At 51.8% G+C, this 26,241-nt stretch overlaps 2 protein-coding genes across 9 annotated transcripts in view; both read right to left on the reverse strand.

The window, feature by feature from the left end:
• ILF3 (interleukin enhancer binding factor 3) overlaps nt 1-422 on the reverse strand; it is a 40,619-nt gene extending 40,197 nt beyond the window's left edge. For 5 of the 6 annotated variants that reach the window (XM_050770121.1, XM_050770123.1, XM_050770125.1 and 2 more), the window contains exon 1: nt 237-416. The gene's annotated coding sequence lies outside the window, so the exon portion shown is untranslated. Of the gene's footprint in view, nt 1-236 lie in introns of all 6 variants that reach the window. The other variant, XM_050770117.1, reaches the window with a different exon arrangement.
• Nucleotides 423-9,790: 9,368 nt separating this feature from the next.
• SLC44A2 (solute carrier family 44 member 2) overlaps nt 9,791-26,241 on the reverse strand; it is a 238,175-nt gene continuing 221,724 nt past the window's right edge. For 2 of the 3 annotated variants that reach the window (XM_050770231.1, XM_050770230.1), the window contains 12 exons: nt 20,646-20,777; nt 20,460-20,559; nt 20,280-20,372; nt 20,020-20,104; nt 18,960-19,222; nt 18,789-18,883; nt 17,804-17,907; nt 17,622-17,695; nt 17,458-17,528; nt 17,236-17,324; nt 11,908-11,992; nt 9,791-11,078 (listed from right to left, as the gene is read on the reverse strand). In XM_050770231.1, the coding sequence (XP_050626188.1) occupies nt 10,972-11,078; nt 11,908-11,992; nt 17,236-17,324; nt 17,458-17,528; nt 17,622-17,695; nt 17,804-17,907; nt 18,789-18,883; nt 18,960-19,222; nt 20,020-20,104; nt 20,280-20,372; nt 20,460-20,559; nt 20,646-20,777 (1,298 nt within the window). In that variant the 3' untranslated portion in view covers nt 9,791-10,971. Of the gene's footprint in view, nt 11,463-11,907; nt 11,993-17,235; nt 17,325-17,457; nt 17,529-17,621; nt 17,696-17,803; nt 17,908-18,788; nt 18,884-18,959; nt 19,223-20,019; nt 20,105-20,279; nt 20,373-20,459; nt 20,560-20,645; nt 20,778-26,241 lie in introns of all 3 variants that reach the window. The other variant, XM_050770229.1, reaches the window with a different exon arrangement.

A 26,241-nucleotide genomic window follows, 5' to 3' on the forward strand; every position in this document is an offset into this window, starting at 1 on the left:
CCGCCATTTTGTTTCCTCCGCACAATGGAGGAGAGTTAACGGCCGAGCGCGGGAGCGAGGCCGGCAAGGGAGATACCGGTCAGCCGCCGGGATGAGGGGGCCGGGCGGAGGCGGCGAGCGCGGGACCCCTCCAGCCTTGTCACCGCGAACCCTCGGTGGGGACTTCGGTGAGGAAAGCGGGCGGGGGGAGGGGCAGAGGCGGGAGCGGGCCCGGCCGCCGCCACATTGACGCTTACCTTGTCGGCGTCCCCTTCTTCGACCGCAGCCGCCGCCGCCGCCCTCCTGCCACAGCCCGCCGGGGTCTCCCCCAAAAAGCCACGCGGTGCGCGCCGGGCTGCTGGGTCCAACTGCAATGGCGAGAAGAGGAGGAGGAGGAGTCCGGACCGGGGGCGAGCGGGCGGGCGGGCAGGCGCGCGCCGGGGAGGTGCGGGAACACGTGATCAGCTGAAGCCCCGCCCCCTTTGACGCCGCGTTGCGCCTCGACGCAGGCCCAACCCAAATGGGAGGGAGGAGCGAAAAGAGGGGGGTCTTGGGGCGGGCGTGCGTTATCACGTGGGACAAGCCTGGGTGTTTGCGTGCATAGTCAGGTGACTTCGGCACGTTTCCCTCCGCTTTCGATAGGTTACTCTATCATGTGACAATGGCGAATTTCGCAGTTTCCTTCGCCATCTGACAAGAACTTTTGGCGCCTTCCCTTTGCCGTATTGGGAGTCCTCTATCACGTGACGAGGTCACGCTCTGGTTTTTGCTAAGGCGGTTTTTGAGCTGCCATTACCACGTGATGCAAGGCAAGCGTGAGAGGCGGAGCCTCCCCACGGCTGCGGCATTTCGCGCCTGCGCGTCCGCCATCTTACGCCCGTTGCCCTGAGTACGTTAGCGGAAATGGCTCTGAGAGGCTTTGACGCATGTGTACCTTAGTGGCGGTATGTTGGCCGGAGACTTTCGTGCTACAGTGGAGGTGGCTGTGCTTCCCGCATCTCTCTTGAGAGGCACAGAAGGTCAGAGATGCGTGCGAGGAACGGCCAGGTCCAGCGTCTCCTCGTTGCTGTCCCTTCATCCAGGGACCGGCGCCAATGAGCGCGCGCGTTCTTTCGTCCCACGGACCTGCCTTTGTGTAGCCTCCCCGGGCCGTAGCTTCCGAAGGCTACAGCCGACCTGGTCGGGATTCTCCAGCCCGCTTTCCCCTTTCCCGATTGACAGTGGAGAAACTGAGGCCCAGGCCAAAAAATATCACACTAGAGGGCTCACGGCCAGTTCCTGGGAAAGTTGGGGCTGGGACTCTACATACGCTTGGCCAGCAACAGCGCGGAGCTCCGAAGTAAAGGCGCCCGTGACCGAGTGCCTTGTCCTTAAAACCGTGGTGTCCTTGAATGCTCCCAGGCGCCTTATGAGGTCCCCGATGTGCAGCCTGTGCTTAAACTAAACCCCACGCTCTGCCAGGGTCGGGTTGGCCATCCGCAGGCGTAGTTGCTAGGGAGGTTTGACAGATGCCCGCCTGTTGATTAAAATGTTCCCAGGATTTGGAGCAAGAAGAGCAAGGAAGGCCGGGTGCGGCGGCTCAAGCCTGTAATCCCAGCACTTTGGGAGGCGAAGGCAGGCGGATCACGACGTCAGGAGATCAAGACCGTCCTGGCTAACAGGGTGAAACCCTGTCTCTACTGAAAACACAAAAAATTAGCCGGGCCTGGTGGCGGGCGCCATTAGTCCGAGCTACCCGGGAGGCTGAGGCAGCAGAATGGCGTGAACCCGGGACGCGGAGCTTGCAGTGAGTGCACTCCAGCCTGGGCAACAGAGCGAGACTCTGTCTCAAAAAAAAAAAAAAGAGAAGAGCAAGGAGGTGTTGAAAGTGGGTTTCCAGCCGGGCGCGGTGGCTCAAGCCTGTAATCCCAGCACTTTGGGAAGCCCAGACGGGCGGATCACGAGGTCAGGAGATCGAGACCATCCTGGCTAACACGGTGAAACCCCGTCTCTACTAAAAATACAAAAAAACTAGCCGGGCGAGGTGGCGGGCGTCTGTAGTCCCAGCTACTTGGGAGGCTGAGGCAGGAGAATGGCGTGAACCCGGGAGGTGGAGCTTGCAGTGAGCTGAGATCCGGCCACTGCACTCCAGCCTGGGTGACAGAGCAAGACTCCGTCTCAAAAAAAAAAAAAAAAAAAAGAAAGTGGGTTTCCTGTCTGGGCGTGGTGGCTCACGCTTGTAATCCCAGCACTTTGGGAGGCAGAGGTGGGTGGATCACTTGAGGTCAGAAGTTCAAGACCAGCCTGGCCAACATTGTGAAACACCGTCTCCACTAAAAATATGAAAATTAACTGAGTGTGGTGACAGGCGCCTGTAATCTCAGCTAATTGGGAGGCTGAGGCAGGAGAATCGCTTGAACCCAGGAGGCAGAGGTTGCAGTGAGCTGAGATTGTACCATTACACTCCAGCCTGGGCAATAGAGTGAGACTCAGCCTCAAAAAAAAAAAAAAAAAATTAGCCCGGTGTGGTGGTGTGCACCTACAATCCCAGCTACTCAGGAGGCAGAGGCACAAGAATGGCTTGAATCACTTTGAACCTGGGAGGCAGAGGTTACAGTGAGCTGAGATGGCACCACTGCACTCCAGCTTGGGCAATAGAGCGAGACTCCAACTCCATATCTCCCAAAAAAAAAAAAAAAATTGAAGTGTAAAGATGTGATTATGTGGCAAGGCAAGGGTTAAAAAGAAACGAAGAACAAGTTTTCCTCTGCTTAGCCAGCTCACATCAGTAAAGGCACCCGTGACCGAGTGCCTTGTCCTTAAAAGCGTGGTGTCCTTGAATGCTTGTAAGATAGCACTGAAAAGTCGAGGCCAAAGGAATGGGCTCCAGACACCCTCCTCCGGAGCAAAGTTGAAAAGAAAAACAAATTCCTTTACTGTCTCTCCTTCTCTGAACCATTAGTTATGACTGTGTTTGCCAATGCTTGTATTTAGTAAGATTTGTAGATTCTGTTTTCCTTTCGATGCAGCTGCAAGGCCAACAGCTGTGCAAAGCCACAAGTTATGCTAAGTCAACAGTTATGCTGTAGATTACATGACCTGTCATTGTATCATTAACTGCTTTTGTTTTGCTTCTGTAAGTTTGCCTATAAAAACCGCACTCAGTTTTTGTTCAATGCTCAGCTTTTCAGACATGAATCCACTGAGCTGGTGTACACCTAAATAAATCCTCCTGTTTCCCACGTTGGTGTCTCTGGTCCTGTGTTTCCCGCAACAATTACAAAAATGAATGCCTGGCCGGGCTTGGTGGCTCACGCCTGTAATCCCTGCACTTTGGGAGGCTGAGGCTGGAGGATCCCTTAAGCCCAGGAGTTTGAGGCCGGCTTGAGCAACATGGCAAAACCCAGTTTCTACAAAAATTAGCAGAGCATGATGGCCTGTGCCCATAGTCCCATCTACCTGGAAGGAGGAGGTGGGAGGATCGCATGAGCTGTGGAGGTCCAGGCTGCAGTGAGCCATGATGGACTCTCAAAAAAAGTGCATACTGTACCCTCTGCTATTTTATTTACATTTTACTGTGGATTTTTAATAGGTAGCATAGTCACATGATACGTCAAATGTGCCAAAGACATGAGAACACAAAGTCTTCCTCAGACACCCAGTTCCCTCCCTCTTAGCAGCCATTGTACAGTTTTTTGTGTAACTCTACAGAGTTTTTTTTTTTTTGAGACCGAGTTTTGCTCTTGTTGCCCAGGCTAGAGTGTAATGGCACGATGTCGGTTCACTGCAACCTCTGCCTCCCAGGTTCAAGCGATTCTCCTGCCTCAGCCTCTCGAGTAGCTGGGATTACAGGCATGCGCCACCAGGTCCGGCTAATTTTGTATTTTTAGTAGAGATGGGGTTTCTCCATGTTGGTCAGGCTGGTCTCGAACTCCCAACCTCAGGTGATCTGTCCGCCTTGGCCTCCCAAAGTGCTGGAATTACAAGTGTGAGCCACTGCACCTGGCCAACTCTACAAAGTTTTATTTTCAGAGATGCATAATTGTATTCTTGTTTTTCACATAAATTGACAAATTATTCGCACAAGGCTTTTTAATTTCGTTTCCTATGCCTCAGATCTGTCTCACAAATAGAGCTAAAAACTGAAGAAAGGTTTGGTAAGATGATTGGGGCATGCATTAAGATAAAATTGGTTAAAATGCCTGGGCATGGTGGTACACACCAGTAGTTCCAGCTGCTCAGGAGGCTGAGGTGGGAGGATCATCTGAGCCCAAGAGGTTGAGACTGCAGTGAACTGAGATTGGGCCACTGCTCTCTAGCCTAGGCGACAGAAACCCTGTCTCAAAAAAACAAAAACGAAACCAAAAAAATGATTAAAGTAAGTTTAAATTGTTCAAGGTCACTGTGATTATGAATGTTAATAACAAAGCCTAGACTGACTTTTTTCGGAACAGGTCAATGCGGGTAGTGACTTGCTTGAACTAACAGCGCTGCCAAGTGGCAGAATGAGGATGGTTACTAGTTTTCTGACTCCGAACTCCAGAGAGCCCAAGGTTACTTAAAATGCTTTTGAAGATCTCATTCCGCTAAGGCGTTTCTTGCCCCAGGGTCCCCAAACACAGTAAAGGGTGGATAGGATCATGATGACAAGCACAGTCTTTGGGTCAAACCCAAACCTAGGGTTTGGTTTGGAGAAGGACTGATGTGGAGTTAATTCAACATCAAGGGGTTGCTTCAGTACCTGGCATGGAGTTGAAGCTTCAAAAACAGTAATGGTTGTGATCGTTACCTCTTGAACTGGTGCCCCATCCAACCAGAACTTCCTTAAAAGTGCTGTCTTCGCCAGGCACGGTGACTCACACCTGTAATCTTATACTTTGGGAGGCTGAGGCAGGGGGATTGCTTGAGCCCAGGAGTTCAAGGCCAGTCTGGGCAACATAGTGAGACCCCATCTCCTATTTTGTTCTATTCTATTCTATTCTATTCTATTCTATTCTATTCTATTCTTCTATTCTATTCTATTCTATTCTATTCTATTCTATTCTATTCTATTCTATTCTATTCTATTCTATTCTATTCTATTCTATTGATTTATGAGATGGAGTCTTGTTCTGTAGCCCCAGCTGGAGTGCAATGATACGATCTCAGCTTACTGCAACCTCCACTTCCTGGGTTTAAGCAATTCTGCCTCAGCCTCCCAAGTCACTGGGATTGCAGGCGTACAATACCATGCCCAGCTAGTTTTTGTATTTTTAGTAGAGACTGGGTTTCATGTTGGCCAGGCTGGTCTCAAACTCCTGACCTCAAGTTATCCACACACCTTGGTCTCCCAACGTGCTGGGATTACAGGTGTGAGCTACCCGCACCCAGCCCCATCTCTACATTTAAAAAAAAAAAGTTTTCAAGAATAAAAACAAAAAGAAGGCCGGGTGCCGTGGCTCATACTTGTAATCCCAGCACTTTGGGGGCGCTGAGACTGGTGGATCACTTGAGGTCAGGAGTTCAAGACCACCCTGGCCAACATGATAAAACTCTGTCTCCACTAAAAGTACAAAAATTAGCTGGGCATGATGGCCGGCGCCTGTAATTCCAGCTACTCGGTAGGCTGAGGCACGAGAATTGCTTGAACCTGGGACGTAGAGGTTGCAGTGAGCCGAGATTGAGCCACCCCCCATTCCAGCCTGGGTGACATCGAGACTGTGTCTAAGAAAATAAAAAGAAAAAAAAAATTTTTTGAAGTAAAAAGTTTTCAGGCCAACCTTCCAATAAACCCCATCCATCAGGCTCCTAGTCCTTGGTCACCATAAAGGATGGAAGACGCAAGATGCCATCTGCCCTGTCTTACTGAACTGCTATCCTGACCCAACCTCCCACCTCTGCCCTTGCCCTTCCACCACTCAGTGGTCACAAACCCTATATACAACACCATTCTCCCCTCCTTGCCTTAGTGACATCATCTGTCAACTGGCTGTTCCTTCTTCTCTCTTCCCTCCCTCCCGCTCATTGGTTGAAGATTGAGGTCATCCCCCTCTTGCAATCCCTCTGTCTAGACAGGTCCTGTCGCTCTCAGTGACTCTGCTGTCCTTACAGCCTCTCTATTCATTGTCTTCCTCATCTTGAAAGATTCCACCGGCTGTCCCAATCACATCCAGTTAACTTCCCTCTTGAAAGCTTTTTGTCATATGCCTGTTCCCTTCTTACTCCCCCCAGGGTGGACATTGGTTACCACTCTGGGATGGACACTGGGATGACCACAGTCGTTGGGGAACCATTCCTCTCCCTTCATCAAACTGTTGTCCAGATGGCAGGTCCCCACTGCCTGACTCCCAAACTAGACCCATACTTTGACCAGAATGATTCATTCAATGATTTACAATGAGTAAATGATCATAATCAGGTTGGTCAGAGTCAGTGAGCTCCAGGCCTGAGACTTAGGAGCAAGAAAAGACTTCTATGGCCCTGTAATCCCAGCACTTATGGGAGGCAGAGGTGGGTGGCAACAGTTCAAGAGTTCAAGACCAGCCTGGCCAAGATGGTGAAACCCCATCTCTACTAAAAATACAAAAATTAGCCAGGCATGGTGGCGGGCGCCTGTAATCCCAGCTATTCGGGAGGCTGAGGCGTGGGAGAATCGCTTAAATCTGAGAGGCAGAGGTTGCAGTCAGCTGAGATCATGCCACTGCACTCCAGCCTGGGCAACAGAGCAAGACTCTTGTCTCAAAAAAAGAGAAGACTTCTCATCTTAAAGCCAGGAAAATGTGGCTGGACGCAGTGGCTCATGCCTGTAATCCTAGCACTTTGGGAGGCCAAGGCAGGCAGATCACGAGGTCAGGAGATCAAGACCATCCTGGCTAACACAGTGAAACCCTGTCTCTACTAAAAATACAAAAAAAAAAAAAAAAAATTAGCCGGAGATGGTGGCTGGCGCCTGTGGTCGCAGCTACTCAGGAGGCTGAGGCAGCAGAATGGTGTGAGCCTGGGAGGCGGAGTTTGCAGTGAGCTGAGATCGCACCACTGCACTCCAGCCTGGGCGACAGAGGGAGACTCCATCTCAAAAAAAAAAAAAAGAGAGCCAGGAAAATGTATGATGTGTGTATTATTAGGTTTCTCCAAAGAAAGCTAATAGGAGGCAGGTAGATGAGAGGGGATTTAGTAGGATAATTGGCTCATGTGATCATGGAGGCTGAGATGTCCTACCACACACATTGCAGACCCTAAAGCCAGTAGCTCCAGTAGCTGGAGACCCTGGAAAACCAGTAGTGAGGTTCCGTCTGAATCCTAAAGCTTCAGAGCCAGGGACACCAATGGTGTAATTCCAAGTCCAAGGTCGAAGGCCTGAGAACCAGGGATCACTAGTATAAGTCTTGTCAAGACAGGAGGAGGAGGGTGTCCCAGCTCTGGGGAGGAAAATCCTTTCTCTCCTTTTTCTGTTCTATCGGAGCCCTGCAGATTGGATGACGCTCACCCAGAAGTAATGCTTTATCAGAGAAGGTGTTGCTCTGTCACCCAGGCTGGAGCACAGTAGTGTGATCTAAGCTCACTGCCCCTCTTGGGCTAAAGTGACCCTCTTACTTCATCCTCCTGAGTAGCTGGGACAACATGTGCGTGACCACCACACCCTGCTAATTTTCATATTTTTGGTTGAGACAAGCTTTCCACATGTTGCCCAGGCTTGTCTCGATCAAACTCAATCAAGCTCAAGCCATCTGCCCACCTCGGCCTCCCAAAATGCTGATTGTAGGTGCGAGCCACTGAGCCCAGCCACTGTTTTTTTTTTTTCTTTGTCTTATTTTTACATCACAGCTCAAATCTGGGTATTTTCTAATCCAGCCAAGTTCACACCTAAAATTAACTATCACAGCACAGTGTGGTTGGAGGCAGGGAATATACCCAGATAAAGGAACTTGGCAGAGAGTGGAGCCAACCTAGAAGAAAGTGGAGCCAAAGCATGAAGCCAGAAAACACTATGGTGGTTCCTCGAAAAATTAAACAGAAACCAGGCACAGTGGCGAGTGCCTGTCATCCCAGCTACTCGGAAGGCTGAGGCGGGATGATCCCTTCAGTCCAGGAGTTCAAGGCCAGCCTAGGTAACATAGTGAGACCCAGTTGCTTAATAAAAAAGAGATGGAGATGGCAAATTTTGTGCTATACGTATCGTACCACCATTTTTTTTTTTTTTTTTTTTTTTTCTGAGACAGTTTCACTCTGTTGCCCAGGCTGGAGTTCTATAGTGTCATCTTGGTTCACCACAAACTCTGCCTCCTGGGTTCAAGCAATTCTCTTGCTTCAGCCTCCCAAGTAGCTGGGATTACAGGTGTGTGCCACCATGCCTGGCTAATTTTTGTATTTTTAGTAGCGGCAGGTTTTCACCATGTTGGCCAGGCTGGTCTTGAACTCCTGACCTCGTGATTCGCCCTCCTCAGCCTCCCAAAGTGCTGGGACTATAGGTGTGAGCCACTGCGCCTGGCTGCCAGGAGCTTTTTTTTTTTTTTTTTTTTTTTTTTTTGAGACGGAGTCTCGCCCTATCGCCCAGGCTGAGGCAGGAGAGTGGCGTGAACCCAGGAGGCGGAGCTTGCAGTGAGCTGAGATCACGCCACTGCACTCCAGCCTGGGCAACAGAGCAAGACTCCGTCTCAAAAACAAACAAACAAACAAATTAGTTGGATGTGGTGGTGAGTGCCTGTAATACCAGCTACTCGGGAGGCTAAAGCACGAGAATCACTTGAACCCGGGAGGTTTAGTGAGCTGAGACTGTGCCACTGCACTCCAGCCTGGGCCACAAAGGGAGACTCTGTCTCAAAAACAAACAAACAAAAAAAGCATGGGCAATATGGTAAAACCCAATCTCCACAAAAAATACAAAACTTAGGTGTGGTGTGTACCTGCCATCCCAGCTACTCAGGAGGCTAAGGTGGGAGGATCACCTGAGGCTGCAGTGAGCCATGATTGCACCACTGCACTTAAGCTTCGTCCACAGAGTGAGACCCTGTCTCCAAAAAAAAAAAAAAAAAAAAAAAAAAAAAAAAAAAAAAAAAAAAAAAAAGGCTGGGCGAGGTGGCTCTCACACCTGTAATCCCAGCACTTTGGGAGGCCGAGGCGAGCAGATCACCTGAAGTAAGGAATTCGAGACCAACCTGCCCAACATGGCGAAACCCCGCCTCTACTAAAAACAAAAAAATTAGCCAGGCGTGGTGGCATGCACCTGTAATCCCAACTACTTGGGAGGCTGAGGCAGGAGAGTCACTTGAACCCGGGAGGCGGAGGTTGCAGTGAGCTGAGATTGCACCATTGCACTCCAGCCTGGGTAACAGGGCAAGACTGTCTGAAAAAAAAAAAAAAAAAAAAAAAGTGGATATTGAAGAAAAATTCCCCGAGAAGGGGGAGTGGAGAGCAAAGACAGTTGAAATATTGGGGCGGATTGTCTGGAGGTGACTGACACAGGCAGCTGGCACGAGGGGGCAGCAGCGAGCTTCCAGGCAGCAGGGCCCACCCCAAGGGCGGTCCCTTCGCAGATCCAAAGTAGCTGGGGAGCATAGACTGCAGGACCTCAGGTGCCTGGGCCCTGGGGGCACGTGTCCAGGATGGGTGATAGGGGAGGTGGACAGGCTGCCTCTGCCTTCTGGAATCCAGGGATTAGGGCCTAATCAGGGGAAATCTGAGCTGCCTGAAGGTTGGAATTCAGGCAGAGCCAGCAGCCAGTGGGTTTCCGGCCCCCTCCTCCTGCCTGTTGAGAGAATCGCCACAGCTCAGAGACTCCTAGGGCCTTGGAAGTGGGGGTTCCCCCTACCAGCCGCCCACTGGCTCACTGCCCCCCACAAACACACCAGGCCTGGACCTGTACAATAGGCACTTTATTAGTGGTTGGAATGCAGTTACACGCAGGGGTGTGCAGACGCAATGGGGGCAGGGCTGGCGCAGACACAGGAAAGGGGAGACCCCCCCTTCTTTCCCCTGGGGTCGGGGGTTCTCCCTCTCCAGGATCCTGGGACAGTGCTGATGAGCAGAGACATGAAGTCTGAGGGGGCCTTGGAATATGGCAGAGGGGCAACCGGGAAGCCAGGTCCCCTGAGTTCGACAAGTTTGGCAAAAGGATCATCAAGTGAGGTGTGTGGGCAGAGGGGCCGGGTTTGCCCAGGGCATCTGCCCTCCACCTCTCCCCCTGAAATCATCCCTTGGGTGGGTTCAGTTTCTTTCCTCTCTTACAAAGAGAGCTGTGTCAATAACTGGCAGAGGAAGTCGGGAAATTCAGCCTAACTCCCTCCAGCCCAGCAGGTTTCCATTAAACAGCTATTAGCGATCTCCTCTCCAGCCCGCTCTCCACTGCCAACCCCTGCAAGCAAAAGTCTCCCTCCCGCTCCCTCCTTCCCAGCCAGGAGATACCCCCACCTGGGCACACACACCCCCACCCCAGTCACTCCCAGCTAGGAGGGAGCAAAAGGAAGGCACTCCTTGGCGGCCCCATCTCAGCTGTTGAGACAGATGGAAAAAAAGCTAATAGACCCTTTAATGCATGTCCAGGTTAAAAAATAATAATAATAAAGAAATGCTTCTGGTGGCCCTGGAGCCAACTGTTCAGGTATGGAGAAGGGGTTCAGTCCTGGCCAGAGCAGGCAGGAATAAACGTGGGTGTTCACTGCGGCCAGCAGCTCCCTCAGACACAAACACCATCCTTCCTGTGGTCTGGCCCGTTGTCGTGTAAACGGGGGCAGGAAGCATGAGGGAGCTTGCGGAGGTCGGGCCACATGCCGTCCCAGACAGCAAGAGGCCCCACTGGGTTTTTACTCATTTCTCGTAGTCTTGAGGGGCAACCATGAAAACTCCAAGCGCCCCTTGGCATAAGAAGGAGATACCCCGGACTCTCCAGGTCCAGAAACTGGTGGGATCTGGCTCATGGGGAGGGGGCGGAGCGGCAGTGATAGGACTTCGGGTGAGCCCAAGGGGCTGGGGGAACAGACCCAGCTACTGAGCACCCTGCGGCGTGAGGCTCCTTGAGAGGTGAGGAGCGCGGGGCCTTCAGGACTCTGCTGCCTTCTTGTTGGTCTTGTTCAAGAGTTTCTTGAGGGTGGAAGACATGAAGTAAGGCCTCTCGGCCGAGCCGTCATTCCTCTCCAGGTCCTCCACTGCGGAGAGAGGTCCCAGAGCAGGAGGCATGAGGGGAGCCCACGGGCAGGGGCCTCCGGGGACAGGGTGGGTGGACAAGGGTCACAGAGAAGCCTCAGAGGGTTAGAAAGCAGACACACTGGGACCAGAGAGGGGCAGACTGTAGTGGGCTCCGAGGAACACACAGGATCCCCACACTCCCAGGCCAGGAAGCCCCCCCGCTTCATGCACCCCCAGTCTACATGGAGGAAACCTGGCCCCCACGCCAGCCTCCCTCACTCTCTACTCCTCGGCTTCCGCCCGCTTCCCCTCCTCCGCACTCCCCTTCAACAGGATGTCTCTCAGCTCGGGCGACATGAAGTAGGGTCGCTCCTGAGAGCCGTCATTCCTTTCCAGGTCCTCACCTGGGCTCCCCCCGGGAACCGGCAGGGGGAAAATGGGGTGGTCAGGAAGGGAGGGAAAGAGGGAGGCAGGGAAGAACAGGGAAGCCAGCAGGCATGGAGGAGAGGAAGAGAGACGAAAAAAACAAACAAACAAAAAAAACAGTTGGAGAAACCAGAGTTAGTGGCAGCCACAGATCCCCCCCCCATCAAAGCCAGAAACTGCGAAGCGCGGGTGGGCTCCAGGGCAGCGTCCAGGCTGCAGCCTGGGCAAGTGGACAGGAGGTTGGAGTTGCTTCTAAGCGCAAAAGGAAACCAGGAAGACAGGCTGGGGACCCAGGACGAGGGAAGCCAAGCCCCGGGGAAGCTGGGGGCAGGCGACCGTGGTGCCCCGTTGGAGGGTGATGTGATGCCCAGTGGGAAGAAGGGATTTGGGGCCCAGCAAGGTTTGGGGTGAGGGGTCACTCACAGAAGCAGAGGAACAGTGTGTCCACACACATGCCATAGACGCTGAAGAAACCATGTGCAATCAGGTAGGAGCCAACGATCACCGTCTGGGCAAGGAGAAACAAGCCGTCCCTGCTCCACGTCCTTCCCAGAGCAGCCCCCACCCACTGTGTCTCTCCTACGCTGGGACCACGTCCTTCCCCTGCTGAGAAACCTTCTTTGGATTAATGACATCCCAACCCCTCACCCCCGCTGGCAGGGCCCCGCGATATACACAAAGCCCTCTTTCTCTCTCTTCCTCTCTTTTTTTCTTTTTTGAGACGGAGTCTCACTCTGTCACCTAGGCTGGAGCACCATGGCGTGATCTCGGCTCACTGCAACCTCCGTCTCCCGAGTTTAAGCCGTTCTGCCTCAGCTTCCCGAGGAGCTGGGACTACAGGCATGCGCCACCACGCCAGGCTCATTTTTGTATTTTTAGTAGAGATGGAGTTTCACCATGTTGGCCAGGCTGGTCTCAAACTCCTGACCTCAGGTGATCCACCTGCCTTGGCCTCCCAAAGTGCTGGGATTACAGGCGTGAGCCACCGCACCTGGCCTTTTTTTTTTTTTTTTGAGACAGGGTCTCACGATCTCACTCTGTAGCCCAGGCTGGAGTGTAGTGGCGTGATCTCGGCTCACTGCAAACTCTGCCTCCTGGGCTCAAGTGATCCTCCCACCTCAGCCTCCGGAGTAGCTGGGATTACAGATGTGCACCACCATGCCTGGCTAACCTTTGTATTTTTTGTAGAGATGGGTTTTTGCCACGTTATCCATTACCCTTCCTGGGCTTAAGAGATTCGCCCACCTTGGCCTCCCAAAGTGCTGGGACTACAGGTATAAGCCACCGCACCCAGTCTCATCCTTGCTTTATTTAACCCCTGGGCCTCTGCATGTGCTATTGCCCTGACTTAAATCTAATTTATGCCTCATCAACCTTCTGCTTTCAGCTCAAAGAGCAAATTCTCAAGTTCCACCTCCTCCAGGAAACCACCTATGACACATAGAGTGGGCTTTTCTTTTTTTTTTTTTTTTTGAGACAGAGTCTTGCTCTGTCACCCAGGCTGGAGTGCAGTGGCCGGATCTCAGCTCACTGCAAGCTCCGCCTCCCGGGTTTACGCCGTTCTCCTGCCTCAGCCTCCTGAGTAGCTGGGACTACAGGCGCCCGCCACCTCGCCCGGCTAGTTTTTTTGTATTTTTTAGTAGAGATGGGATTTCACCGTGTTAGCCGGGATCGTCTCTCGATCTCCTGGCCTCGTGATCCGCCCGTCTCGGCCTCCCAAAGTGCTGGGATTACAGGCTTGAGCCACCGCGCCCGGCCGGGCTTTTCTATTTTTATTTTATTTTTTTTTTGAGACAGGGTCTCACTGTGTTGCTCAGGCTGGAGTGCAGTGGCACCATCTCAGCTCACTGCAGCCTTGATACTCACACCTCAGGCTTACAAGTAGCTCAAGTGATACTCACACCTCAGGCTTACAAGTAGCTGGGACTATAGGCATGTGCCACCATACCCAGCTAATTTTTGTATATATTTTTTTTTTTTGTAGAGATGAGGTTTTGCCATGTTGCCCAGCCTGGTTTCAAACTCCTGAGCTCAAGCGATCTGCCTGCCTTGGCCTCCCAAAGTGCTGGGATTATACATGTGAGCCCCTGCGTCTGGCTGAGAGCCTTTTTTTTTTTTTTTTTTTTTTTTTTCCTGAGATGGAATCTTGCTGTGTTGTCCAGGCTGGAGTGCAGTGGTATGATCTTGGCTCACTGCAACCTCCACCTCCCGGGTTCAAGTGATTCTCTTGCCTCAGCCTCCTGAGTAGCTGGGACTACAAGTACGTGCCAGCACACCTGACTAATTTTTTTTTTTTTTTTTTTTGAGACGGAGTCTTGCTCTGTCGCCCAGGCTGGAGTGCAGTGGCCGGATCTCAGTTCACTGCAAGCTCCGCCTCCCGGGTTCACACCATTCTCCTGCCTCAGCCTCCCAAGTAGCTGGGACTACAGGTGCTTGCCAACTCGCCCGGCTAGTTTTTTTGTATTTTTAGTAGAGACGGGGTTTCACTGTGTTAGCCAGGATGGTCTCGATCTCGCGACGTTCATGATCTGCCCACGTTGGCCTCCCAAAGTGTGGGCCACCATGCCCGGCCTCTAGAGCCTATTTTATGTCCTCCTAGCACTGGGCACCCCTCCTGAGCTCTTGGTGTAGCTGCAATTTTATGCATGTTTAGGGCTTTCCAGGTTTAATGCCCACATCCTCACTAGACCCAGTCCCATTTACTGCTACATCCATAGCAATCTGAAGACTCACAGGGCCTAAGTAGCTGCTAGATAAACATTTGTTGACTGAAGTCAGTAGACATGGCTGGGTGTGATGGCTCATACATGTAGTCCTTGCACTTTGGGAGGCTGAGGCGGGAGGATCCCTTGAGCCCAGAGCTCGAGACCAGCCTGGGCAATAGAGGGAGACCCTGCCTCTATTATTATTATCATTATTATTATTATAGTAGAGTGTGAGCTACCACACCCGGCCTATCTCTATTATATTAAAATAAAAATTCGCCAGGCATGGTGGGTCACACCTGTAATCCCAGCACTTTGGGAGGCTGAGGCAGGTGGATCACGAGGTCAGGAGTTCAAGACCATCCTGGCTAACACAGTGAAACTCTGTCTCTATTAAAAATGCAAAAAAATTAGCCAGGCATGGTGGCAGGCACCTGTGGTCCCAGCTACTCAGGAGGCTAAGGCAGGAGAATGGCGTGAACCCAGGAGGTGGAGCTTGCAGTGAGCCAAGATCGCGCTACAGCACTCCAGCCTGGGCGACACAGTGAGACTCCATCTCAAAAAATAAATAAATAAATAAAAATAAAATAAAATACAAATTCAATACAATGAAATCATGGCCAGGCATAAGGGGTCATGCCTGTAATCCCAACACTTTGGAAGGCTGAGGTGGGTGGATCACCTGAAGTCAGGAGTTCGAGACCAGCCTGACCAACAGGGTGAAACCCCATCTCTACTAAAAATACAAAAATTAGCCGAGCACAGTGGCATGTGCCTGTAATCCCAGCTACTAGGGGAACTGAGGCAGGAGAATCGCTTGAACCCGGGAGGTGGAGGTTGTGTGAGCAGAGATCACTCCATTGCATTCCAGCCTGGGTGACAAAGCAAGGCTCCATATCTAAAAAAAAAAAAAAAAAAAAGTCAGTGGACCTTAGAGGGATTAAATAACTTGCCCAAGATTACTCTTCCTCATCTTAGAACTAGCAAATAGAGGATCCAAGATAAGAAACTAGGTCACTGGGCTTCAAGACCTACACTGAGGTACAATACTGCCCTTGCAATGAAGGCTCAATCACTCCACAGCCTTATTACCTCCTTGGCCGTATCGCCACCTTTTTTTTTTTTTTTTTTTTGAGACAGAGCACTCTGTCACTGAGGCTGGAGTGCAGTGTCATGATCTCGGCTCACTGCAACCTCTGCCTCCCAGGTTCAAGCAATTCTCCTGCCTCAGCCTCCTGAGTAGCTGGGATTACAGGCGCCTGCAACCACACCCAGCTAATTTTTGTATTTTTTTGTAGAGATGGGGTTTCGCCATGCTGGCCAGGCTAGTCTCAAACTCCTGACCTCAAGTGATCCACCTGTCTCAGCCTCCCAAAGTGCTGGGATTACAGGTGTGAGCCACCGCACCCGGTCCCTATCTCCACTTCTTTACTCCTTCCACATCAGCCCCACTGCTTTCCTTACTGTTCCTGGCACACTCGCACCTCAGGGCCACTGTACTTGCTGTTCCCTCTGCCTGGATATTGCCTACAGCTTCAGATCTCGAATCCAACATCACCTGCATGGCACCACCTGGACCCCCACACCTGCCCAGATCCCCCACCACAGGTTCAAACGGTTCCCTGTGCTATACATACTAGTGACGTATCCCAGTCTGCAATCATACATTCACCAATATCATTATGGAGGAATATCTGTTTACCCCCAAACTCTAAGGCCTTTAGAGGGAAGCCCTCCACCTCAATGCTGAATACACAGTAGGTGCTCAATAATGTCTGTGGTCCGAGGTCGGGGGTGGTGGGTCACACCTGCAATCCCAGCACTCTGTGAGCCTGAGGCAGGCGGATCACTTGAGATCAGGAGTTTGAGACCATCCCAGCCAACATGGTGAAACCCCATCTCTATTAAATATACAAAAATTAGCCAGGTGTGATGGCTCATGCCCATAATCCCAGCACTGTGGGAGGCCGAGGCGGGAGGATCACCTGAGGTTGGGAGTACGAGACCAGCCTGACCAACATGGAGAAACCCAGTCTCTACTAAAAATATAAAATTAGTCACACATGATAGCACATGCCTGTAATCCCAGCTACTCAGGAGGCTGAGGCAGGAGAATTGCTTGAACCCGGGAGGTGGAGGTTGCAGTGAGCCGAGATCACCCCATTGCACTCCAGCCTGGGCAACAAGAGTGAAACTCTGTCTCAAAAAAACAAAAAGGCCGGGCGCGGTGGCTCAAGCCTATAATCCCAGCACTTTGGGAGGCCGAGACGGGTGGATCACAAGGTCAGGAGATCGAGACCATCCTGGCTAACCCGGTGAAACCCCATCTCTACTAAAAAATACCAAAAAACTAGCCGGGCGAGGTGGTGGGCGCCTGTAATCCCAGCTACTCGGGAGGCTGAGGCAGGAGAATGGCGTAAACCCGGGAGGCGGAGCTTGCAGTGAGCTGAGATCCGGCCACTGCACTCCAGCCTGGGTGACAGAGCGAGACTCCGTCTCTAAAACAAAAAACAAAAAACAAAAAAAATTAGCCAGGTGTGGTGGCATGTGCCTGTAATCCCAGCTAATCAGCAGGCTGAGGCACGAGAATCGCCTGAACTAGGGAGGTAGAGGTTTCAGTGAGCCAAGATCATTTCACTGCACTCCAACCTGGGCAACAGAGTGAGTCTGTCTCAAAAAAAAAAAAAAAAAAAAAAAAAAAAAAAAGATTAAATTAAATTAAATTAAAATTTAAAAATAAATATACAAAAATTAGCCAGGTGTGGGGGCAGGCGCCCGTAATCCCAGCTACTCGGGAGGCAGAAGCTTGAGAATTCGCTTGAACCCAGCAGGCAAAGGTTGCAGTGAGCCAACATTGCACAACTGCACTCCAGCCAGGGCAACAGGGCAAGACTCTGATGCAAAAACAAACAAAGAGTTTGTGGTCCGAATAAATAATCAATTCCCCACCTCTGACCTCTAGCCACATTTATCTAGTCAAAGAAGACCAAGCAAATCCCAACACCTCTTTCTTCCCAAACCACCATCTCTCCCCAGAGGTCCATACCAGTATAGGAACCCAGTAATAATTGAGGGGTGGTGCTGTATCCTGCACGATCCTGATACGGTGGGTGAAGAAGAAGAAAGCCAGGATCCCTGGAGAAGGAGAAGAAAGCAAGATGGTGAAGGGTTCTGGATATAGGAAATAGCCTCCTAAGAAGATGACACCCATCACAGAAGACAGAAATCAGGCTCCCACACCCTGAGAGGCGAGGTGGGCGGCACTTACCCACACTGCCTACGATCAAAAGTTTGCCCAACAGGAAGAGGAAGTCGGTAACTTTGTCCAGGACAGCCACTCTGCAGGGGACAGTGAGGGGCAGGTGTTAATGCTGGCTTCAGGGACTAGGGGAAGAGGGAGGTGGCAGGAGGAAGATGGTGCTGATTCCTGACCTGATGATGTTTCTCATGAGCAGGAAGAAGGCATTCCTGGCCGAGGTGCAGAAATTGGTGCCGTAGATGGCAATCTGGAGGAGAGTGGGAGGGAGAGATCAGACCCACTGGGTGGGCATGGGGGGTGGTCCTCTCACCCAGCAGGAGCTGGTGGGTTGGTTGGGGGTCCCAGGCCCACTCACCATGATGTAGGCATTCCTATTGAGGAATTTGATGAACTTCTCCAGGCACCAGAAGCAGCATTTGAGACAGGTCATGAGGCACTTGGCAAACTTGTTCTCTGCGGCTGGAAGAGAAGGGAAGGGATGCAGAAGTGAGGGGACACCGCCTGACATGGAAGGGATCCCCTCTTCCCTATCACACACACTTGCCAATGTTCAGGTCTCCTGAGTCCATGCTGTCAAAGAGACAGGGACTTGAGCCCAGGAGTTTGAGACCACAGTAAGCCATGATGGTGCCACTGCACTCCAGCCTGGACGACAGAGAAAGATCCTGTCTCTAAAGCAAAGTATAATCAATCCCAGCCCCACAGCCCTTCCTCTAAGAAAAATAAACCAGTTTTTTTTTTTTTTTTTGAAATGGAGTCTTGCTCTGTTTCCCAGGCTGAAGTGCAGTCGCTCGATCTCGGCTCACTGCAACCTCCACCTCTGGGGTTCAAGTGATTCTCCTCTCTCAGCCTCCCGAGTAGCTGGGACTACAGACGCGCATACCACCATGGCTGGCTAATTTTTGTATTTGTAGTAGAGATGGGGTTTCATCATGTTGGCAGGCTGGTCTCCTGACCTCAGGTGATCCGCTCGCCTCAGCCTCCCAAAGTGCTGGGATTATAGGCGTGAGTCAGCGCTCAGCTAATAAACCAGTTTTATTCGTGCTTCCTTCAGCGCAAATATATCCCACTCCAATTCACTCTAGCAATAATCAATGGTGGGCCAGTCCTCTTGGGCCTGTCCCCTCAACAGCAAGAATTCCACCCAGTAGGTTCTCTGGTTTGCTCCTCCATCGCAGGACCCAATCACGCCAACTCCTGAGCTCCCCCGCGGCATAGACAGAAATCCATCACTGCTCTATGATCTTGGCACCGCCCACCTCCAAGCAAGAACCAATCCTGGTTTGCTATTCAGCCTCGCCCCCCAACAGGAGCTAATGCAAGTGGTGGGTGGGCCGTACCTTTCAGCCGCTGATCCAGGTACTCGAGTATCACACGAATGATCTGCACAATGGCCAGGATGAGCGCGCCAAAGGCCAGGGAGCCCGTGTGGTACCTGCGGGCCGAGGGGGTGGTCGGTGGCTGGGCCAGGCCTCGTCCTCCACCCCATCCTGCCCGCAATGCCAGCCCACCTGAGCGCCCGGCCAAAGGCAGAGAAGAGCGGGAAGGCCGGCAGGTCGTCCGGCTTGCGCAGGGCCCAGTAGTAGGAGGCAAAGGCCCCGGCCAGTGTGACCTGGCCCAGAGCCAGCACGAAGTTGGCCAACCAGAAGAACATGAAGGCATTGAAGATCTGCAGGCCCAGCAGGGCCCGGTGGTAGCCCGACTCACCACCGTAGAAGGCGAACTGGCAACGGGCATTGGGGCATAGGCGGGACTCATTGGAGGAGGGGAAGGTCTGTGGGAGAGAAGGGAGAACCGAGTCCAAAAAGAGGCGCCAGGGGTTCACAGTGGGCTCTGAGCATCAGGTGTGGGGCCAGGAAAACCATGAGGTAGGACAGGAGACATAAGGATCAGAGTTAAGTGAAGGAACTAAGGGTTTGGAACACAGCTTGTGCAAAGGAAAGAATTCTAGAAACAAGAAGTGGCCATCACCAGGGTCAAGAAGAGAGAATGGAGACAGGAAACGAAATGGGGAAAAATGGGCCGGGCAAGGTGGCTCACGCCTGTAATCCCAGCACTTTGGGAGGCAGAGGCTGGTGGATCACGAGGTTAGGAGATCGAGACCATCCTGACCAACATGGTGAAACGCTGTCTCTACTAAAAATACAAAAATTTGCCTGGCGTGCTGGTGTGTGCCTGTAATCCCAGCTACTCGGGAGGCTGAGGCAGGAGAATTGCTTGAACCAGGGAGTTGGAAGTTGCAGGGAGCTGAGATCATGCCACTGCACTCCAGCCTGGCGACAGAGTGAGACTCTGTCTCATTAAAAAAAAAAAGAAAAGAGGGAAAAATAGGTGATTTAGCACCCAGGGTGAAGGCCAGGGCAAGTTGAAGACAGGAAGCCAGGTTGTCCTGGGAAGTTGTTCAATCCAGTTAGAGAGTCTCTTCCCCACCGTGCATTCTCCCCTACACCCAGCTCAGGACATGCAACAGGAGCCAATTGCTTGCTGAACCTCCAAGGGGACGTGAGAGGTTTAAAATCATCCGGGGCCTTCTGGGGCAATACCTGCCCTCCCCACCCTGGGGACACCCACCTCTGGGTTGCAGGTTTTCGCAGTAAGTGAGCAGGAGCTATCATCAAAGATCTTATAGACCGCTTCATTGGAAGTGGACAGGAAGCTGGAGGTTCATTAAGGAAGCAGAGGTCTAGGACTGAGGACCCCAGGGACTTTCGTGGGAAAGAATCCATTATCCCACCAGTTTCCAGCCCTGTCCCTAAGATGCAGGTCACTTCTGGGCAAAGTTGGTCTTTAGACATCCCTGGGGTCAGAGATTGGTGTCTGGGGGTGGATACACAGCAGTGCTGGCCCAGTAGGCGATGCAGAGGCACAGCAAGAAGAAGGTGACCAGTGGGTAGAGCAAGGAGCACATGACATATCCCACAGCCCTAGGGAGGAGCAGAGACACAGGCATCAGGGCAAAAGACACAACTCTAGGGACAGCTCCATCCTGACCCCCGGCACCCGGCCCCCACCTGCTGGCTTCTTTGATGAGTGCAATCGCGATGAGAATTCTCTTCCGGAGAAAGATGAGCAGCAAGATGATAATGACTTCAAGGATACTCAGAATGATCACTGCAAAGGGCAAAGGCTGAGCCGCCTGGGCTCCCCACTCCCTCCAAGGCCTCATGTCGGGGCAGGATTGGGAGACTGTGACTCACTAAAGGCCAACCAGGTCTGCCGTAAGTGCAGGTACACCCGGAAATCCGTCTGAAAGCCGAGGTCCACCAAAGAGACATCAGAGCCAGCCTCACCACGCAGTCGGGAGTACTCCATGTAGCAGTGAAAGATTCCTGCATGGGGGAAACCACAAGCTCCGTCCACCAATGCCTCCTGCAACTTTGCAAAGCGCTACAACTGCCCGCATTTAACAGAAGCAAACATCGAGGCTGAGAGGCTGCCTCTTCTAGCCCCTGCTTCAGGGACTTTACACCTGCAGTTCCCACCGCCCGGTGCATTCTCTCCCCATGGCTGGATCCCACACATCCTTTTTTTTTTTTTTTTTTTTTTGAGACGGAGTCTCACTCTGTCACCCAGGCTGGAGTGCAGTGGCGCGATCTCGGCTCACTGCAAGCTCCGCCTCCCGGGTTCACGCCATTCTCCCGCCTCAGCCTCTGAGTAGCTGGGACTACAGGCGCCCGCCACCGCGCCCAGCTAGTTTTTTGTATTTTTAGTAGACAGGGTTTCACCATGTTAGCCAGGATGGTCTCGATCTCCTGACCTCGTGATCCACCCGCCTCGGCCTCCCAAAGTGCTGGGATTACAGGCTTGAGCCACCGCGCCCGGCTGATCCCACACATCTTTAGGTCTCTCTGCTCAAGTGTCACCTTCACAGGAGACCTTCCAGAACCCTTTCCCCCTACTTGGAATCATAATCATGTGCTGCCAGGGTCTAACTTCTCTTTTTTTTGAGACGGAGGCTCACTCTGTCACCCGGGCTGGGGTGCAGCGGCACGATCTGGGCTCACTGCAACCTCCACCTCCAGGGTTCAAGAGATTCTCCCTGCCTCAGCCTCCTGAGTAGCTGGGATTACAGGTGCCCGCTACCATGCCCAGCTAATTTTTGTATTTTTTAGTAGAGACAGGGTTTTGCCATGTTGGCCAGGATGGTCTCGAGCTCCTGACCTCAGGTGATCCGCCCACCTCAGCCTCCCAAAGTGCTGAGATTACAGGCGTGAGCCACCACACCCAGCCAGGATAGCTGTTGAATGAATGAATGAATGAGCAGGTGTCAGGATGCTGCATGGCTAAGACCTCCCTCTGACCCCCTCGCCACCTTATAACAGTGATTCTCGGGAGTGGCCTGGGTATTAATATGTAGAGCAGCATTAGAAATTTTCAGCATTCGGCCGGGCGCGGTGGCTCAAGCCTGTAATCCCAGCACTTTGGGAGGCCGAGACGGGCGGATCACGAGGTTGGGAGATCGAGACCATCCTGGTTAACACGGTGAAACCCCGTCTCTACTAAAAAATACAAAAAACTAGCCGGGCGAGGTGGCGGGCGCCTGTAGTCCCAGCTACTCGGGAGGCTGAGGCAGGAGAATGGCATGAACCCGGGAGGCGGAGCTTGCAGTGAGCTGAGATCCGGCCACTGCACTCCAGCCTGGGTGACAGAGTGAGACTCCGTCTCAAAAAAAAAAAAAAAAAAAAAAAATTTTCAGCATTCTTCTTAGCTTGCAAACTATAATTATAAAATAAAGACAGGCTTGGCCGGGCGCAGTGGCTCACGCCTATAATCCCAGTACTTTGGAAGGCCAAGGCAGGTGGATCACAAGGTCAGGAGATCGAGACCATCCTGGCTAACACTGTGAAACCCCGTCTCTACTAAAAATACAAAAAATTAGCTGGGCATGGTGGCACATGCCTGAGTCCCAGCTACTTGGGAGGCTGAGGCAGGAGAATCACTCCAACCCGGGAAGGAGAAGTTGCAGTGAGCCAAGATTGCGCCACTGCACTGCACTCCAGCCTGGGCGACAGGGTGAGACTCCGGTTCGAAAAAAAAAAAAAAGACAGGCATGGTGTGGTGGCTCATGCTTGTAATCGCAGCACTTTGGGAGATAAAGTAAAAAAAAAAATCAAGCTACCTAAAATGCCAACACCCAGCTAGAAACCACTATTTTTTTGGTTGCATTGAGTATATTACTATTACTTTAAGACAGGGTCTACCTCTGTCATACAGGCTGGACTGCAGCGGTGCCATCGTAGCTCACTGCAGCCTCAGCTTCCTGGGCTCAAGCTATTCTCCCACCTCAGCCTCCCAAGTCGCTGAGACTACAGGTACATACAGCTAATTTTTTTTCTTTTTTTTTTGAGACGGAGTCTCTCTCTGTCACCCAGGCTGGAGTGCAGTGGCGTGATCTCGGCTCACTGCTACCTCTGCCTCCCAGGTCCAAGTGATTCTCCTGCCTCAGCCTCCCAAGTAACTGGGACTATAGGCACGTACCACCAAGCCTGGCCAAGTTTTTGTATTTTTACTAGAGACGGGGTTTCATCCTGTTAGACAGGATGGTCTCAATCTTCCCTGACCTCCTGATCTGCCTGCCTTGGCCTCCCAAAGTGCTGGGATGACAGGCGGGAGCCACTGTGCCCGGCCCCCAGATAATTTAAAAATTATTATTATTTATTTATTTAATTTTTTTTTTGAGACAGAGTCTCACTCTGTTGCCCAGGCTGGAGTGCAATGGCACGATCTCAGCTCGCTGCAGCCTCTGCCTCTCAGATTCAAGAGATTCTCCCGCCTCAGCCTCCCAAGTAGCTGGGATTACAGGCATGCGCCACCATGCCCATCTAATTTTGTATTTTTATTAGAGATGGGGTTTCACCATGTTGTTCAGGCTGGTCTCAAATTCCACCTTAAGTGATCCACCCACCTCAGCCTCCCAAAGTGCTGGCATTACAGGTGTGAGGCATGGTGCCTGGCCTTAAATTTATTTTTGGCAATGGGATCTCACCGTGTTGCCCGGGGTGGAATGCAGTTGCTTGATCATGGCTCACTGCATCCTCAAACTCCTGGACTCAAGTGAATCTCCTGCTTCAGCCTCCCAAAGTGCTGGGATTACAGGCATAAACCTGCCTAGAAACCACTGTTTTCTTTTTTTTTTAAGACGGAGTTTCACTATTGTTGCCCAGGCTAGAGTCCAATGGCAGAATCTCAGCTTACGGCAACCGCCAACTCGCGAGTTCAAGTGATTCTCCTGCCTCAGCTTCCCAAGTAGCTGGGATTATAGGCATGCGCCACCACGCCCAGCTAATTTTGTATTTTTAATAGAGATGGGGTTGGCCGGGTGTGGTGGCTCACAATTGTAATCCTAGCACTTTGAGAGGCCAAGATGGGCAGATCATGAAGTCAGGAGTTCGAGACCAGCCTGACCAACATGGCTAAACTCCATCTCTACTAAAAATACAAAAATACCAAAAAAAAAAAAAAAAAAATTAGCTGGGCGTGGTGGTGGGGGCCAGTAATCTCAGCTACTCAGGAGACCGAGGCAGGAGAATTGCTTGAATTCGGGAGGCGGAGGTTGCAGTGAGCTGAGATTGTGCCACTGCACTCCAGCCTGGACAACAGTGCGAGACTCTGTCTCAAAAAAAAAATAATAAGGCCGGGCACAGTGACTCACGCCTGTAATCCCAGCACTTTGGGAGGCTGAGGCAGGCAGATCATGAGGTCAGGAGATCGAGACCATCCTGGCTAACACGGTGAAACCCCATCTCTACTAAAAATACAAAAAATTAGCCGGGTGTGGTGGTGGGCACCTGTAGTCCCAGCTACAAGGGAGACTGAAGGAGGAGAATGGCGTGAACCTGGGAGACGGAGCTTGCAGTGAGCCAAGATCACACCACTGCACTCCAGCCTGGGTGACAAAGCGAGACTCTGTCTCAAAAAAAAAATTAGCCGGGCATGGTGGCAGGCGTCTGTAGTCCCAGCAACTTAGGAGGCTGAGGCAGGAGAATGGCGTGAACCCAGGAGGCAGAGCTTGCAGTGAGCCGAGATTGCGCCACTGCACTCCAACCTGGGCGACGGAGAGAGACTCTGTCTCAAGAAAAAATAATAATAATAATAATAAAAATAAAATAAAAATAGAGATGGGGTTTCTACATGTTGGTCAGGCTGATCTCGAACTCCCGACTTCAGGTGATCCACCCACCTCAGGCTCCCAAATTGCTGGGATTACAGGCGTGAGCCACCACACCAGGCTAGAAACCACTATTCATACGAATATTTTACTATGAGTGTCCTCAGATTGGATTACCAAGCATTTTTCTTCTAGGAAAGTTCAAGGAATAATCAAAATATGGGCCGGGCACAGTGGCTCATGCCTATAATCCCAACACTTAGGGAGGCCAAGGCGGGAGGATTGCTCAAGCTCAGGGAGTTCAAGACTAGCCTGGGCCACATAGGGAGCGCCTGTCTCTACAAAAATATTTAAAATTTAGCCAGGCATGATGGTGCATGCCTGTGGTTTCAGCTACTTGGGAGGATCACTTGAGCCCAGGAGGTCAAGGCTGCAGTGAGCTGTGATTATGCCACTGAACTCCAGCCTGGGTGACAGAGTGAGACTCTGTCCCAAAAAACAAATCAAGGCTGGGCATGGTGGCTCACATCTGTAATCCCAGCACTTTGGGAGGCCAAGCCAGGCAGATCACAAGGAAGTTAAGACCAGCCTGGCCAACATGGTAAAACCCCGTCTCTACTAAAAATACAAAAAAAATTAGCCAGGCATGGCGTTGGGCACCTGTAAACCCAGATACTCAGGAGGCTGAGGCAGGAAAATTGCTTGAACCCGGGAGGCGGAGGTTGCAGTGAGCCAAGGCTGTGCCACTGCACTTCAGCCTGGGTGACCAAGCCTCTGTCTCAAAACAAAACAAAACAAAACAAAAACTCAAAAACAACAAAAATCCAAAATATGAAGCATTGTTTTGTTGAGCACAATATTGTGCCTCTGGATTCCATAGGCCTGAACTAAACAGGCCCCTACACATATTTTATCTGCACATTACCTCCTTGTCATTTAGTTTGCCAACTAGAAATATAAATTACCCTCATTTTACAGAGAAAGAAACTGAAGCAGGCCACGCATGGTGGTTCATGCCTGTAATCCTAGCACTTTTGGGGGCTGAAGTGGGCAGATCTCCTGAGGTCGGGAATTCGAGACCAGCCTGACCAACATGGAGAAACCCCGTCTCTACTAAAAATACAAAATTAGCCGGGTGTGGAGGGGCATGCCTGTAATCCCAACTACTCAGTAGGCTGAGGCAGGAGAATTGCTTGAACCCAGGAGGCGGAGGTTGCAGTGAACCAAGATCACGCCATTGCACTCCAGCCTGGGCGACAAGAACGAAACTCCATCTCAAAAAAAAAAGAGGCCGGGCGCGGTGGCTCAAGCCTGTAATCCCAGCACTTTGGGAGGCCGAGGCGGGTGGATCACGAGGTCAGGAGATCGAGACCATCCTGGCTAACATGGTGAAACCCCGTCTCTACTAAAAATACAAAAAACTAGCCGGGCGTGGTGGCGGGCGCCTGTAGTCCCAGCTACTCGGAGGCTGAGGCGGGAGAATGGCGTGAACCCGGGAGGCAGAGCTTGCAGTGAGCCGAGATCGCGCCACTGCACTCCAGCCTGGGCGACACAGCGAGACTCCGTCTCAAAAAAAAAAAAAAAAAAAAAGAAAGAGGCCGGGCGCGGTGGCTCACGCCTGTAATCCCAGCACTTTGGGAGGCAGAGGCAGGTGGATCACGAAGTCAGGAGATCGAGACCAACCT

The sequence above is a fragment of the Macaca thibetana genome, chromosome 19 (genome assembly GCF_024542745.1).
Source record: "Macaca thibetana thibetana isolate TM-01 chromosome 19, ASM2454274v1, whole genome shotgun sequence".
NCBI classification, from domain to species: domain Eukaryota; kingdom Metazoa; phylum Chordata; class Mammalia; order Primates; family Cercopithecidae; genus Macaca; species Macaca thibetana.